At 33.9% G+C, this 17,976-nt stretch overlaps 1 protein-coding gene across 1 annotated transcript in view; it reads right to left on the bottom strand.

Annotated features, from left to right (window-relative positions):
• The window catches only part of LOC124357224 (pecanex-like protein 1), an 89,768-nt gene that overhangs the window by 48,109 nt on the left and 23,683 nt on the right, over positions 1 to 17,976 (bottom strand). The window contains exons 4-9 of the mRNA XM_046808773.1: positions 12,606 to 12,707; positions 9,204 to 9,343; positions 6,869 to 7,040; positions 4,714 to 4,899; positions 4,073 to 4,312; positions 263 to 409 (exon numbers count right to left, since the gene is read on the bottom strand). Coding sequence (XP_046664729.1) covers positions 263 to 409; positions 4,073 to 4,312; positions 4,714 to 4,899; positions 6,869 to 7,040; positions 9,204 to 9,343; positions 12,606 to 12,707 — 987 coding nt within the window. The remainder of the gene's footprint in view (positions 1 to 262; positions 410 to 4,072; positions 4,313 to 4,713; positions 4,900 to 6,868; positions 7,041 to 9,203; positions 9,344 to 12,605; positions 12,708 to 17,976) is intronic.

The following is a 17,976-nucleotide window of genomic DNA, read 5'->3' as shown; positions in this document are numbered from 1 at the left end:
TTAATATTGAACTGATTAGTTAAAAAAGGTGTATGTTGATTTCAACACATGAAATTCTAATGCAATACCTGACTTTAACTAATAGGTTAAAATAAAAAGGAGATTAAAAACAGTTAACTAAGCTAATTACAAAATTTCATAACACAGATTAACTGTGATTTTAAGAAATTACAAAATTTGTATTCCATACAAACTTAATATTGTAGATATTATCTCAAGGCTTGTCAATAACTCTGTATTCAATACTACAATAACTCATTACTTGCGGCAGCCTTGGAGTTCTCTGTATCACTGTCTGTGTGCTCAAACAGCCAGTTAAGCCCTAGTAGGCTCGGGACCTCCGGGGAGGGTTGGCTGTCACTTCCACCCTCCTTATCTGGACTTCTCTCATTTGGTTGTTGCTTCATTCCTGCACAGAGAGACAACTCTGTTATGACAGTCCTTCGGAAATTATCATTTCATCACTCACTTCGCCATTCGATGATACACCCTACATTTGAGACATAATACATCAAAATGCAAATTAAGTTCACCAAAATAAATATATCATTGTGCAAATACCACATGAATAGTAGGAGTATTAGTCTCAGGAGTATTAAAATCTAAAATACCAATCCACTTTTAGAATAAACAGCAATATCTACTGCAAGAAATTTGCTAAAGTAAACCACGTTAAAAATTAGATTTAATAAATAAATACAATACAAATTATTATTTTATTTATTTTGTTTCTAAAACTATAAATTATTTACTTTTTATGTTAGTTGAAATGAACAAAAATCTATGCCAAAAACTTGTACTTTGTAAAAAAGTGGAAGTAATACAGCAGTTTACACATCCTGAGTAAGCACAACACGTTCAGATACTGCCATAACAATATTATAACACTGAAAACATCAATGATGCTCTAGAATGTGTTATACATGTAGAATAGAGAAATTGGTAGAGTGCACTATATCTATCATTCTACGAGGTGTGTCGAAAAAGTATCCGACCTTGACGTCTGGCATGAACTGACGTTACTCGGCGGCAACGGCAATCTGGTCTCCTTCAAAGTACTCCCCTCCACAAGCCACTACCTTATTCCAACGCTCCTTCCACTTCCGGAAACACTCCTTAAATTCATTTTGCGGAATGGCTAACAGGTCCTTCGTCGCATTTTGTTTTATTTGTTCAACATCGTCAAATCTTTTCCCTTTCAAAGGAGTTTTTATTTCGGAAATAGCCAGAAGTCACAAGGAGCTATGTCAGGACTGTAGGGAGGCTGTCGTAGTTGGTTGATGTTGTGTTTGACCAAAAAACGCTGAATAAGATTTGAGGAATGAGTTGGCGCGTTGTCGTGGTGCAGGATCCAGTCACGGCTTGTCCACAGTTCATGTCATTTCCTTCGCACTGCATCTCGTAGCTGCCTTAGGACCTCAAGATAATACTCCTTATTCACTGTCTGGCCTCTTGGAGCATATTCGTGATGAACAACGCTGTCGTGGTCAAAAAAACTGTCATCATTGTCTTGACATTGCTTCGACTTTGACTTGCTTTTTTCGGTCGTTGCTCTTCACGAGTTTTCCACTGTGAAGATTGAGCCTTTGTTTCAGGGTCGTAGCCATAAACCCATGACTCATCACCAGTAATAACTTTTTTTAAAAGCCCTGGGTCAGTTTTTATCAAATCCAGATTGTCCTGTGCGATTTCAAGTTGACAGTTCTTTTGGTCTTCTGTCAGCAGCCAAGGAACCAATTTTGCTGAAAACACGGTTCATTTTTTAATCTTTGTGTAAAATGTTACAAACTGACGATTTTGGAATTCCTAAATCTTCTTCCAGCTCTCAGACAGTCAATCGACGGTTTTCATTACTTGCTGCAAGAACACGTTCAACATTTTCAGTGTTTCTGGCCGTTGAAGGCCTGCCAGATCGGTCATTACTCTCCACTGATATGCGGCCATTTTTAAACCGCCTAAACCACTCTTTTATTTGTGTATCGCCCATAGACACGTGACCATAAACTTTCCGTATCATAGTAATCATCTTTGATGCTGAATTGCCAAGTTTTTGGCAAAATTTAATACAAATGCTGCTCAACTCGTTCAGTAATATTGAAATGCGACGCACATACACGGCAGTACTGTACGGAACAGAGCGCTGTGACTCAGTAAGTGACTGGATCGTATTCAATGCCTAATATGGGAAGGAGTAGGCTCGCCCCTCCCTTCCAATAACCAGTTCGAGCCGGTCGGTTACGTAAAAAAAGATTGGACTTAAGATCTGAGTTAGAGAAAGCACAGGTTCAAATCTTGTCTGTGACTGCAACACTTTTATCAGTACCATCAGCCTTGAACTTTATTAATTCTCTCCTTTATTCTGTTTGATAAGATCCTCACACAGGCCAGTGGTCCATAAGTGGCCATAAGACTTAAAAGTGAATCAGCGCCTTAAAAAATCATTATTTTAAAAAACATCTTCTGGTTTTTTCCTGAACATCTACAACCTCAGATTTATAAATAAAATTTAAAAAGTATTTGTGGAATTTGCACACTTTACGATTGTCAAATGTTAAGAAAAATATTTTGCTTTGAATAAAAATGCTTTTGAAAGTAAATAAGTCTTCATTTTTTTAGTGCAGGTCAATTTTAAAGGTGGGATTACAGAGGTAGAGTTGACGTGATAGTACTTTAGTATGTAATTATTCACCCATATAAACATCAAGTAGATTAGCCAGTAGAGTTGACAGTAAGTGGAAGAATGTGTGTGATTTTTTTGTGGCAGAGAAAGTGTAAAAAATTAACGAATGCTTGAACGATTAGCCTTACCATAACAAAATGAACAAGTGTGAGGCTCTCTGACAGGGTGATTCCTGAAGGCGTACCCGCTAAATTGTGCTTTGTGTTAATAAATAGGCTAATGGTCTTATTGTAAGTAGACTAAATTAATCAACAAAGTATCGAGATTTTGTGAACAGTACTTCACTTGCAGTTTGTATTTTCTATGTTTATGTTTGTGCAATGCCACGCATCTGCTATGTCTATGCGCAGATGTTAGCCGCTTGCCAGAAGCAGAGAGACAATTCCTAATTTCTATTACTTCACAATTTTTGGAGTTGTATAAATATTTCCACTATAGAATATATTATTTTAATATTTTTTATCATGATCAGGAGTGTTTTGAAATGTTTAAAAGTTTTACGATTAAAATATATTTTATAAGTAAAATAAATATACACCTATTGAAACTTAAAGGCATAGATTCTGGAAGTTCATATTAAGGTATTCTTGGATTACTTTTTTTATTACTGGACAGTCTCCAAAGGGATAAGGTTTACAGAAATTGGATTGGTGAAGATAAAAAAACCATACTTAGGCTAAAAAATCTATTTCTCAAAAATTGTTTCTGGTTCTCATTCTTCTCATAACAACATATAGAAAAACACAACATTTATAAATTATAGTAACTGTTTCTAAAACTACACTTCATATGAAAACGTGATTTGCTACAATATCTATATTAAAAAGGTTTAGTATTTTTTACAGATTTTTTAAAAAAACCTTACAACAAGCACAAAAACTGGACCCCATCTTAAAGGTTTAGCATGGCTGAAATGCTACGGTTAATTCGATTTAACAATAGCAAAAAGATAAATCTGTTGACCTACATTTTCATATTTCTTTTAAAGCCCAGTGTATTTCTAACCAGATAGTTAAATTGGATTAAAAAATAGAGATACCACAGAATTTTTCCTAAAACTTTACAGTTTGCAATAGATTGGCACGGTACTTTTTGCACAGAAATTGTGATGAAATGGGAAGGCACAAAAAAGGTATTCCATATTAAAAACTGCAAAAACCGAACTAGAAGGGAGAGGTGAGGAGGACAGGGTACAGGTAAGGAGTATATTACAATGATTTTTGACTGTAAAAAGAAAATTTACATTTTTACCGACAAAAATCATGCAATAGAAAAATAATTCCAAATAAAAATTATAACCCATCTATGAAATACTAAATATTTACCATCCTCTGTTGCCTGACCAAACAAAGACAATTTGGAGGGAGACAATTTGTAAAGGACAAAGGCTACCTGAAAGATTTTTGCACCCTCCTTCCAGCCGTCTTTTCTTGCTCCTAGTCCGATGTGCCCCGTCCCACTCCCCCTCACTGCTCACTATATCCTCCTCCCTCTCTCTAGTCCTGTCACATTCACTCTCGCTCACTTGTACCTCTCCCTCACTACCAAAGTGCTTCTGGAACACCGTCTGGTACACCTTCTCCAGGCTGCTGGTGCTACTAGGTCCACGTACTAGCAGTGGTGACTGGCTACCTGTAACAACACAACAAATATGTTAAACACCATACCATACATTAGTATCACTCTTTTAATTTTTGTCTCAAGAAATGGAAAATTGATATGAAAATTATTCTTCCAACATGGGATAACAAATCACATAGTGAAAGTAATGTAGATCTGGTGGTCACTCATTCTGCAGCAAATTTTTAGAAATACTATGCCACGTTGATATACAAAACTGTTAAGTATCAGTACCATTTTATGCATACATTGTCACAAGAATATATGAGCAAATAGCGTGCTCACAATAAGCGTGAGCAAATAGCCTCATTTGTACGACCTCTTGTGTCCAGAAAATGGGGGCAATCTTTCAAGTGTTAATTTTAACATTTAAATCATAAGAGAGAGTAACACATCTGATGGTACATCCTTACCTGCTGGTTCGTCCTCACTATCCATAGCATGTGAAGGCTCGTCACTTTGTTCTGCAATAGGATATACAATCTCACTGCCGTATCCGTAGTATGGGCAGAGCAGACGGTTACGCAAAACCATACTGTTTCCTTCCCCATTGTTGCGCCAGCCGTTACCACTCGGCCGCTGTTTCCAATACACTAATCCTGGCAACAGTAAACAATACAAGCTTAGTGCCATACCCGTCTTGTGGGCAAAGCAGATGGTTGCGCAAAACCATATTGTTCCCTTTCTCATTGTTGCACCAGCCATTGCTAATTGGTCATTTTAAAATCTGGTGTATTTATAACTTAAGAGAACACTCTTTAGTTATAAATATTCAAAGTAAAATTCAAAATAAAAATGTATTTATTTTCAGAAAAGAATTGAATAAATTGCAGTATATGTATAACTATATCTAATCCTCTTTATTTGAGAGAGAAAATTTGATTAAAGCAATGATTTTTTATTATATTAAACATACTTTACATGCATATTGTTTTACATAAATACATCTACATTAATGTTAATTCCGTTAATTCAGAAATAAATAATTCTTATAATAATAAACAAGTTTAAATAATTTATAGGTATTAAACATATTTCTTCTTACAATAAAAAATACAGAAATTCATTTTCTTTGAAATTGAAGAAAAAATTGGAGTGGTAGATTAATATTAAAAAATGACTATAAAATTATTAGAAATAAAATTGGACATTTTAAATTTTAATAGAGTGGAAATTCGTTCTCCAAAACCATTGTGAGTGACCTTTGCCTGCCTGTACTTTTAAAGAGAAAGTTGCCTATGGTTGTATAGTTGTATATTAACTAACAATCTAATATACAGAGTGTCCATAAAGTCTCGCACTGGCTCAATATTTTCTGAATGATTACAGATAAAGCTTCAGTTCACCTTCCTTTTATTGCAGTACCTGGTATTTGACGCTGTCTCAGACTTCACTCCTGGATTCTGGAGTCATGTTCATGTGAAGAGATCCAAACAAAGTCGGCGACAAATAAGCTCAAAATGAACCTTTACATCGTTTTAACGCCTATAAATAGGTGAAGTGGCAGTCTCATTGTCTTATCAGGAGCATAATTATACTTTCTTAGGATCCATTCATACAAACATAACTCCAGATTCCAGGAGTAAGGTCTGAGACAGCGCTACAATAAAAGCATGGTGAACTGGAGCTAAATTCAACATTCAAATTGAATCAACCCTTCCCACCATAACTACATTATGTACAGATAAAGCTTGGTATATCATTACTACACCTAAAATTATACTTTTTGAAGTAAATATCAGTTTTCTGTCATATGAAGGAGACAGACAGGCTTGCATGGGGTCAGAACAAAATCTAAAATGAGAGCAAAGGTCAAGTAGTAAATCTAAATAGGAGAACAAAATACCACCAATCTGACCTTAAACGTCACCCTTTAAAAATGGTGCTGGTTTACAGTTTCAAAAAGTTACAATGGAGGTCCTGTTATAGTCAGCTTAATATTTTTTACTTGGCCCAAGTTAGGACAGTTAACCTTAATAAATGCATACTAGACCTAAGATATTTTTTAGGGTAGTTAGTGACTTCACATCCAATGGAGGATGTACCACAATGAGTTTGACGAAGATATTAAACATAAGGATAAGTTAAGATGTTCATAATAATTTTAATGGATTTGTTGAGCAGAAATGAATACTGCAGACAGTACTTAAAAATTTGATTCAGTAAAAGGTGGTAGATGATCTAAGATTTAACTTGGTGTAGGAAGAAACTTTATAGTAGCCATCTGCGATCATGTCAACACACGCATATTCATTGAAAATACCACAGACGATTTATATTTAAGTGTTGACAGCAAAGATTAAGTTGCTAGAACAAAAATTGAGAACAATTAAAGAACTGAAAAGTCATTTAAAATTAGTTTTGATGACTCTAAAATACATCCAAGTTTTCTTTATCTAGTAATTTCCAATCTTGTTACATGGTTTCAGATGCATTCTGTATATAACAGCATATTTGTCACTGAACAAAAATTGTATTTTAACAAAGACTTTCACTTTTAACTTCATACAAACACGTCCCGTTTGTAGTTAATTATTAACTCACTATTTGGCTACATACAAATCTTACCTTTATGGATAGTGGGGAGAGAGTCATTATGTGTGAGACCCAGTTCGAGGGAACCGGTGGGTTTGATCGGTCCGCTGCCAGAAGCCTCATTCTCCACCGCTCCTAGTAGGAAACCAGCTCCCGAACTGTTGGAGTAGTGACGCCGGTTTGAGAGTCGTCCCCGCACACATTCCTACAACACATTAATCAAAGCAATATAATTTAATTCTAGGAGTGAAAGTAGCGCTAAGAAAACTGCTTAACAGCATTCAAATTCCATTTCCTCTAACCCTCTCCCGCTCACAAGGCATGAATCGGCACGGCCACCACATAGCCACTGCAGCTTAAACGGCACAGATCGGCACACACTGCTTTATCTACTAGAGCCAATAAGTGCTGCTCTCGAGTAGCAATATGTTGTACTACTACGGGTTGTTTGCTATCAGGAGACCATTCACTTTACTTTTACAGTAGATTTATTCCATTATTTTGCTCATTGTATTAGTTTTGCAGAAACAATGGCGGGTTGTAGTCGTACACTTTGTGACAGTGAAATCGATCTCGTTATTAGTAGTGATTGCGACGATTCAAGTGAGTGTAGTGATGTACCAGAGCCTTGTGAAATGGTTGGTGGCATTGAGAATGTAGTTCGGAGTGATCACAGTGGCAGTGACGGCGAGCCAGACAATGACCTTCACCAAGTAACTGTGCAACAAACAATCCCGTGCCACCGGCGCCCAGCTGTCCGTGTGCCCCCTCCCTGGTCTCGTACAGTCAACTTCATTGAACCAATATATAGTAAAATAATTAATATATATAATAATTATAGTTAATTACAATGACAGAACGTGTGTAAGTTAAGGCGCCGCATAAGTCTTTTTACCGAACGTGACCGGCAGAGCGAATTAATTGAGGTTAGAAGCACCATGAGCGCCTGGAAACAATGCGAGCGGGAGAGGGTTAATTGAATTTAAATTTTAAAATTTTAGGAAAATTAGAGTTAATGCATTACTGTATACATAAAAATGTATGAGATTGTTCATAATATAACAATTAACAACTCTATAGCATAGATTAACCTATATATTTATCAATTTTTCTAATAATTTAAATTTATAAATATTTCAACATTCTAAAATTGCACAAATTAAAATGTATCAAACTCTAATTATTATTTTTATATACAATAATTAGCATATGAAATAATTTTATATGTAAGAGTTTATTTTACAATTGATTTAGATTGCCATCAGACATAACACTTTATTTAGAAACATACAAGTATAAAAATATTACATTATTATGAAGAAATAGGTTAACGTTTTTGTGTATGCACACCGCATTTGTCAAGTATTGAAGAGGCCACAACTTATAATATCTGCTGATAAAAGTTACAAACGCTAAATTGTGCCTCAAGTCACATTATATCAGTAAGAATGTTAGTTCTCAGTGCAAGCTTGCGTGTTCCCTCATATGGAACCAAAGAACAATAATTGTTATATGCACTCATTTAGTTATCCTTGGACACACTAGTTAACAGGTTACGTAGAAATTGCTATAATTGATAATTCTATTTTATGTGACTCTGCCTGAAGTATGCTCACTCAACAATGTCTGAAGACATAGTGAAACAATTTAACAGTAGAATGCATGCTCTGTATTACTTCTTATACGTTCTTTAAAACTTATAAGCTTTTAATTTTTAACATTGTTTGCCTTTGTTAGCTCGTTGACTGAGCATTAACGAAAACTATTACTTAAGAAGCTGGAAAAGTTTCAATTCTGTCTCTGTTTGTTCTCATGATATCTCAAAGGAGAACTTACTGATAGACTTGAAATTTTGCATGCAGTTTCATTTCTATACGACGGATATCGAGTTTAATGTTGGTGCATGTCACTCAATGGGATTCGGCTGAGTACTAACGAATATTTTTGCATTGCTCTTATGGGTAACCACAATCCTAACAAGAATATCATAGAATAAACAAATTTGTAAACTGACTTCAGTACAATAATATAAAATGTTAACATGTGATATTGATGGAATGGTTGGTAAGACTTTTGTTGCATTATAATAATGGGTTGATATTATACTACTTTATTTGTGTATAAACTAGATAAACTTTCCCCCCCATGGAATTTGGGTTACCGGTTAGCAAAGCCTATGACTCAAGAGTGATACCTCGAAAATGAATTGAGCTATAAACTTAACATTTAGTATATTTTTCTTAACTATAACTAAGGGTTCTAACAAAATTCCTATTCTGTCTGTCTGTCTGTCTAGGGTTCAGAGTTTACTGAAAAGGACTACTTTGATAAGCAGTATAACACCAAAGTCTTCACAATCAGAACTGACCACAGCTGCTAGTGTTGTGTCTCCTGGTGAATCTATAGAGTTGTGTCTGGAAGTGCGACGTCTCACACCTCCACTGGGGGCCTCGGCAGCTGTGTTTATTGCTTCCACTTTATTCTCCCGCTGGCTCCCCCGTCTACTCTCTGTCACCAACCAAACATTTATTACATCAACAGGAGCATAACATTTTAAAAAATAAACAAAATTTACTTTGAAAATCCATTGATTCTACAAATTTAGCTGAATATGTTCCACATATACATAAAAATCAACTAATAACTAAAATCTATTATTGCAGGATAATAGTGTAATTACAATTTCTGTCTCTTTGCAGATAAAATATGAAAATAGGAAATGTTTCCAATTCTTCACAATCCAATTTTTGGCATAATCCAACTCTCAGGAGATTGTCTCTCTCACCTCCTGAAGCAGGAAGAGTCTACAACAATTTTTAAATAGTAATATACCTCTTTGTGATACATTTTTGAAAATGACAAATAAAAAACCATAATCTTTGTGAAAACTATAGGTTTTATCATTAATTATTTTTTATATATTTGAGGCAAAATTTAGAGTTGAACCTATTTAGAAAATTATGGAAGGTCTTACTTATAATCAATTTATGTTCACAACTTTAGAAGCAATATAAGTAAAAGATACATTTTGAAAAACCTAAAACAAGCTGCTCCCGATAGAAATGGCAATCTCCATGCTACTCAAATTGTTAAAAACAGAATATAGTTCTTACACTCAAAAGATTTAAAATTCTAATTATCTTCAACTCATAATAATATAACTTTTCAGTTGGTTTGAGATGGAGGGCTAAAGGTTAAATCCAAAAAGGATATCCTGCCTGTTTATTCTGTCTAAGCACATGTAATGCTTATAATAAATTGAAAGTTAAGAAAAACACTATGTTTAGGTTTCTGCTAATCTCCCATATGACATTCATCAATATATTTTTCCCCAATAAAAATGCCTTAGCTGGGGCCAAACTTTGTGGCACTCAAAGCTTTGAATAAATTGTCAAATTGAAATTATATTTTAAATGCTAGTTCCTTGATTTTATTACTACAATTGTAACAGGATTTAGAAGTGGGTTTATTTTTATTTGAAATGATATATTTTTTTACTTTTTAGTGGCTTAGCTTTTTTAACGTATACTGTAATTAGGAAAAGAGATGAAGATGTTCAGGCACTAGCACCTGAAGTTTAGTGACTCCAATTAGTAGATATTATTTCATAGGAGCCCATGCCAATTCCACTGGGTCATTCCTTTCCTTCATTGGCCTTCTTTGATGAAACCATCTTGCCATTAGCTCTATGCACTGTGAAATACTTTGATAAGACCATCTCACCACCAAGTAGTTAGCCATTTTCTCGCAAGATATCGGCACTATTCAATATTACTTTCTTTTCTATGTTTTATGGAATAATGGGAATGGATTAAAAGGATAACAGGATTTCTGACATTTATCATTGTTACATGTTACAAAGGTATAACACAACACAAGAATTGGAATCTATTCTTTTCATTAGTTGGGGGTGGGGGAGTATAAATAAATACAAAAATAAAGACCAAAAAGAAGAAAATAAGGGAAAGAAAAGGGTTCATACTCAAAAGCTGATTGGATTTCAGTCCCTTTCATGAATGTTTGAACCATTTTCTTTCCCTCCTTTTCTTCTTTCTGTTCTTTATTTTTGTATGTATGTATACTTCCCCTACCTGACGAAGAGGACAGATTCCAATCCTTCAATTTACAATCCTTGAAACATTGTGTTATACCTATTGTAACAAATAACGATGCCAAATGTCCGAAATCCTGTTATCTTTTTTGAACTTTCTATTGTCAATAACTAACTTTAAACAAAGGGAATGGAATAATTTTACTTTACAAACTGGCAACACTGCAGTTGGGGAAGGGGATAACAAATAGATGAACAAAACAACTGGATGAGGCTGAGAAACAAACTGTGGCGAAATCATCTGACGAGACACCATCTGCAATGCTATCAACTCTTTCAACAGGAACAAACAGCAGTGAGACGCAAGTACTAACAACTCACTGGAAAGGCAATGAAGAGGAAACTTAATTCGTGGTTATTGGAACATCCTATCTACACTGTTCAAGAATTCACTGAAGAGATCAGCCAGACTTTAGACTAAAACTCAATCAACCATAAATGACAATCATGTATTATGACATATGTATATTCTGACGCATAACTGTTCTCAATGTCCATGTTAATAGAGAGATTGTGATTCTGATTCTATCATAAAAAGTGAAATATTTCTTGGCATTGATGGCCCTTGCTAGAAAATTACATCTTAGTAAGTTATTCTGTTTCATTACCCCTTGTCATGTTTCGTAGGCATCGTAGAGAAATCCTGACACAAATTTAAAAATGTCCTGTAGTGACCCTGGAGTAAGCTGTGTTAATTTATGCCCTCGCTTTCATTTGACTGCTTTATGATAGATTCAACAATAACAGGAACATAATTCGGAACATGAAAGCAAACAATGAAATGTTTCCTATCATCTGTGAGGTAAGTCACTACCTTGAAAAAACTACATCTTGGCAATGTAATGTCTCGTCACTCCATGTATATCTCAAACACTCTACAGAATCATCATCTGGAACTCAGATGTAAACTAGGAAGCTTCCCACAGCACATCTGAGTTAACTTAATTTGAAAATTTCTAATCTCTGCTTTCTGCCATATCCTGTTGCTCCAGGATGGATTTTTTATATAGCCTCCAATATAAAACAGAATCCCGAAGCAAAACATATAATTCAAACCTAACAACAGAAATCTGTGAACAACTGTGATACCTTTCATGACACACACATTTATCACACACACAGAATTTTTATTAATACTAAAATTACCATTAGGGTCCCACATGAGTCCTATACATATGCTCAAGACAAGTTTTTGTATTTGTTTTCAAAATCAGACATGAGAACTCTGGAAAACCACCTTACTATCCATGTTAACTCAACACACTTTTCAAATATTAGACACCAAAGGCTTGAAATATGGATTGAAAATATTTGCTTACAATGATGAATGTAATGGTGCTTAATATATCCATATCTGAACACAAGATTACAGGCCTGGTGTAGTGGGGAGAGTTACCGTGCAAAAACAGCATATTATTCTAATGACTACAGATTTTACCAATGTTTGGAAACAGGTTGATGCCAATGTAAATACTTAAATCCTACAGGAACAGCAATGGGTCTTACCTAAACATGTTATTAATTTTGAATCTTGATTGAAAGAAAGTAAAACTCTGCAGTGGTTCTCCTAGTCCTCAAAAGGATTGGTAGAACAAATTTACAGCTACTCATTGTAACAAATTTTTTGTAACCAAACAAACTCATGTTATGATAAACTACCTTTAGTTTCGGCTGGTAGACTGGGCTGTTGTTTCTCCACTACAGCGCTTACACCTTCACTGCTCTCAGAACTATTCTTACGATGTACATCCACTTTTAAGTCTACAACAAAAACAATAAACTTCAACTAACACCCTTTATAAATTCATATTAAAGTTTGATTTCAATACAGAGGTGTTATTTTAGGGAAAGAATTTATAGTGACATAGTGACTATTTAGTAACTTCACTTTAAAAAAACTATGAAATACTGTGTATATGTTTTTTTTTACATTACAATTATTTAAAGTAATTCTTTGTTTGAAGATTATTTTTGACGATGGAAGGATTGTGAAGGAAACAGGATTTTTCTGAACTGCCATTGTTCAGTGAAACAAGAAATCAGTAGGCCTAACACTTGTTCCATTTGAAGTAACTTAATCTAAACACTAATACCAGTTAAACACATTAGATTCCTATGCAAATATATCATAAAGAATCAAGTTATATTTGAAGAGATGGACTAAGTAGCTGATAGGAAGTACCAAAGTCTGATTTGTTGTATGGATAAATGTCTCAGGGAACCTGATTCCTTAAAGTTCTTAGATATGCATCAAGATCAATAAGAAATTCATGTTGACAATGTCTCTGTAATGGTTACTTCTTATATTGATCACTTGCTTATTCTTTCTAAATTCTACTTCCCAGAAATGTTTAAATAGTTTCTTATGATTTAATAAGAAGCAGTTTTTAAGTATCATTTTGAAATCCCATCACTGCAGCGCTGTGGTAACACTTATATTGCATCTGTTATACAGCAATAGCTACAATTACAGAAACAGTTAACTGTTTAAATGAAAATTTGGTGCAGAAACCTGATAAAAAAATAAAAAAAAGAACAGACAAATGTCAAGATGTGTTTGCTCACACTGAGGACAAAACTGACTTACTAGTGCACAAATACACATGTTTTGTACATTGAGTTTCTTTTGAGTATTGCATCAACGGATGTGATGATTTTTTTCTAAGTTAAAGATGTTGTGATAAAAGGCAAGCATGCAGAGTGTGCAGAGTGAGGGGATTACTTTGCTCAAAGGCAATGATACGAGCTCGTCAAGCAAAGAAAATCTTGCCAGTTCCAAGCTAGTGCCCAGTGTATATCACTTGAAATAAAATTTAAATCATCTTTATTCAGAGTTGCAGGCACTTACAAAGAATGGTATAAGTATTAAATTTACTTAATCTAATTAAATTAATCTCAAGATGTGTATAGTAGCAGTTGAAAAATGTTATTAAACAATTTTAAAGTTAAATTAATTACAAAATGGTTAAACATTTTTTTCAGACACACACATACACATAAAGACATTATATATAAACAAATTGTCAAATCAGCACATAAATAATGTATTATATATATATATCTTATAAATAAAAATGAATCACAAAATGTGTTGGTAAGCGCTATCTCTAAAACGGCTGGACCAATTCAGTTAATTCCTTTTGTAAAATGTTCGTTGAAATCGATGGAAGGTTTTTATGAAGCAAAATATAAGAAAAGTTACCTTGAATATTTTCAAACTCAGAAAAGAAATAGTTTTTACATTTCATAATCCAAATTAAACTGGCACTAAACAGCTGTTCACACCTTCAGTTTTATGTTGACAAATTGGCTGAAACATCTGTTTACATTTAAAATTGATCAAATATTAAGTAAACAAGTGCTTGATCAGTAGTGCAATGGAGATAGTAAATATGAAGTTAATATATAAATTTTAATCCAGATTGCGCCAGTGATGGATTTAAATAATCTAATGCATTTTAAATATTATTTAAACACTGTTATGTAACCAACCTTAATGAACAAAGTTATGAATGTTTTCACATGAGTTACTTTAAACTGATGGGCTTCCTTGAAATTGTGATATGGCATTTTAACAGTGGCTTATGAAAAAAAGAATGTGAACACTAACATGCCTCAACGATTTTTTCTTTCCCGACTTAAGTAAAAAAGAAACAAGACTTATATGACACAAAACCTTGATAATGATTATTTCGGAATGTTGCATAACCTTAATAAGGATTTCCCCCTTACAGGTATACCTAAAGTACATAGGAAGTAGGTAGGACTTCCTCCTATGCGGTAATATGCTTCTTGGTCCTACTTATGTGTGTATATTTTCTTCATCAGGACAAGGCAAACTCAACTATGTCTCTGGGAATATTTTAGACTGAAAGTACATTAGAAGCCGATAGTAGACGATTTTGATGAAAGCAGATTTCCGAGAACTGCATAATCAAACTTACATAGTATTTTGATCGAGGCAATATGGGAAGCTAAACTGTGACATAGTAAGTGAATTGAAACGGTCTGAAGTAGGCACTTTTTAACAGAAGTATCCTTCTCGACTATACGTAAGTATATATTTTTGCTTCGTAAGGACAACAAGGCAAATTCTACCATAGTACTGGAAATATCTTAGACCTGAAATATATGTACCACACTAGGCAACCTGCAACGGGTCCTAATACACCAAAAGAGAGCAATTCGGATCCTTGCAAGCCTACGCACAAGAGAATCATGCAGGCAAGCCTTTCAAGAACTGAAGATTCTCACTGTGATCAACCTATACATCCTAGAAGCTGTGACCTACGTACACCTGAAATCACCCGATGAAGTGATGACTGGAGCACAGCAACATGACTACAACACTCGGCATGCTGCAAACTACCATCTTCCAGCTCACCGCCTAGCGCCCACGGAGAAGAAGCCAACATATGTCGGAGCAAAGCTGTGGAACGCCCTCCCACTAGAACTGAAGAGGAGAGACCGGCTGCAGTTTGGACACAAACTAAAACTCTGGCTTCAAGACCATCCATTTTACACGATAAATGAATTTTTAAATTGTACTGTTCTCTAAGAATATGTTCAATAAAGAATTTACAATTTATGATAAAGGCTAGAAATATACGCTTTTTAACCTTTTTGATCAGGGTAACAATGCAGACTCAGCTGGGACGTATACATATATGTATTATAATTATACGTATATAATTAGAACCAGAAATGCTCCTACACGTACAGAACATGATATACGAATTAAGTTAAACTCTGTTACTATTTACATTGAACGTAAATAATATCTGCCATCAGCATGCCTACTTACATTTTAAAATTTCCATTGGACTCCCATCATATTACATCATAAGTGCTTTTATTAAGTAATATAAGGACTTCGGTTTTGAAAATTGTGTGCGAAGCCGCGGGTAACAGTTAGTATATATAATAGTTATTACACATAACACTTATTGCTAGAGTAAAATTCGGGCTTGATTGGTGGTGATGGCAACCCTTTAGGGCAACCTGGAAAGTTATCACCAATTTTAATTTGTAATCTTCGTCATCTAAGCGTGAGATTGATGAATTTAAACTCAATGGGATTGTTATACACAATCTCAAAGAAATTTTTATAGTTTTAAATACTAATTTTATCCACAACTCTGCTACATTATAATCTAAATCATTTTATTCCAGTAAACAGATCAGTCTTACCAATATTCAACGTAAATCTTTAAACTTTCCAATTTTTAATATATTTCATTCAATTGAACTTCCACAAAATCCAGTTATTTGAATCTCTGGATGCATTCAGCTCTTTAAATACAGTATTACAACTGATTTTTGTATGTGTCTTCCTCACTAGTCAAACAATATGTTTTTGAGCTTTTCCCTTACTTGACTGTTTTGTTCAAAACCTCAAACACTCAGGTATTTTCACAACTGATTTAAAGATTATTAAAGTTATACTAATCCTAAATAGTTGAAATTTTAACCTTGATGATTGAGGCCAATATAAATTACTCCAATTTTGTGAAAATATTTTAGAAAATAATACATTTCTGCACAAAATAAATTAACTGTGCATTACTGTAATGTAATACTTTCTTGCAACCAGTAACAGAGTGCCCAGTGATGACCAAATCTAAAATTCAAGTACATTTCAAGGTTTTCAAGGCTCAAAATTATAAAATTCAAGGCTATAGTTGTGGTTTACTTTTGGCTCTTTATCGGTAACTAACAACTTTACAAGCCAAAATCATGTCACGAAACAGTGTTCACTTTCCATGTAAAAATAAAGATTTCTCAAATATTTAAGGCTTAATAACAACATTGTGATATTTTTAAATAACTGTTTAAAAGAATACATACCTTTATTTTAGATGATGCTCAAAGATAGTAGGCCCTCTGTTTAAATTATTAATGTCCTTATACATTATTAACAACATTTTATAATTCGTTGTTGAAAAATCTACAGTAAATGAGGTTTTTTCATATGCTATAACTTATAATTGAACTTCCATGTGTTCAAAAAACTTTAACACATTCGAGTCTACGCTCGAGCCAGACTCGAGCGCCATTGTTTAAACCCCCGGCCGGCGCTCGAGCGTGACTCGAGCACAGCTTTTGCCGATTGATATACGGAGTTGCTCGAGTGATATTCGAGTGCCGTCTGCTGCATTAGAAAGCCAGCGTTAATGGTTAGTTCAGAACAATTCCGCTAGGCGCTACTACGTCATACCCGCTTGAGGCTTTTGTTTATCCACTGACGTGGCCTGGCGCGTCGTCAGTCTGTCTACGACAACAATAATTTTTTTAGCATTTGAAATTTTTTTGGCAATTAAAATAATTATTTGTAAATATGTATATAGTAAATGCCTTTAAAAAAATTGAAATTACTTGTTTTATTTATTCAAAAGTTAGTTTTCAAGTAACACCAGACATGCGGGAGTTTTTATTTTTCTTCAAAAAATGTAAGTTTTGAAATTTTTTAAAAAATTAATTAGATTTTATAGGAATACAGTTTAACATATCATTTTAAAAAGGAAAGATAGAACTTTCAAGAAAATATAATATTTTATACATAATATTTAACAGTTTTCTAAAAAAAAAATCTGAAAACCAATTAATTTATGCAGACCGGGTTATAAAAACAGCAAATAGCGAGCCAGACTCCAATGTGTTAAACTGTTAATCGTACCTATAAAATATGTTAATTTAATTATTTAAATAATACTAAGCTATTTATGTGGCATTTAATTTGGTTCAAAAATGAATTTCAGTGTAATGTTACTATTAAAAAAATAGCAAAAAAACATTGTAGACCTATACAAAATTATGATGAAGCACCAAAGCCTAATTTAATGTTTATATTGTGACAGTTTGTTACAAATACATTTTAATATCCAAATAGGTAAATGATTTAGATTTTTTATTTGAAGTCTGAAAAAACCCTCAAAAACACAGGATAGTAAAGAAACAGTTTTACTTTAAAAGATCAAGAACAATCTTTTATTGATAGAAATACACAAATAATATTTACATATATACATGG

This window comes from Homalodisca vitripennis, chromosome 3 (assembly GCF_021130785.1).
Source record: "Homalodisca vitripennis isolate AUS2020 chromosome 3, UT_GWSS_2.1, whole genome shotgun sequence".
NCBI classification, from domain to species: Eukaryota; Metazoa; Arthropoda; class Insecta; order Hemiptera; family Cicadellidae; genus Homalodisca; species Homalodisca vitripennis.
Note: the sequence above shows the minus strand (reverse complement) of the source record. Positions and strands in the feature narration are given on the sequence as shown.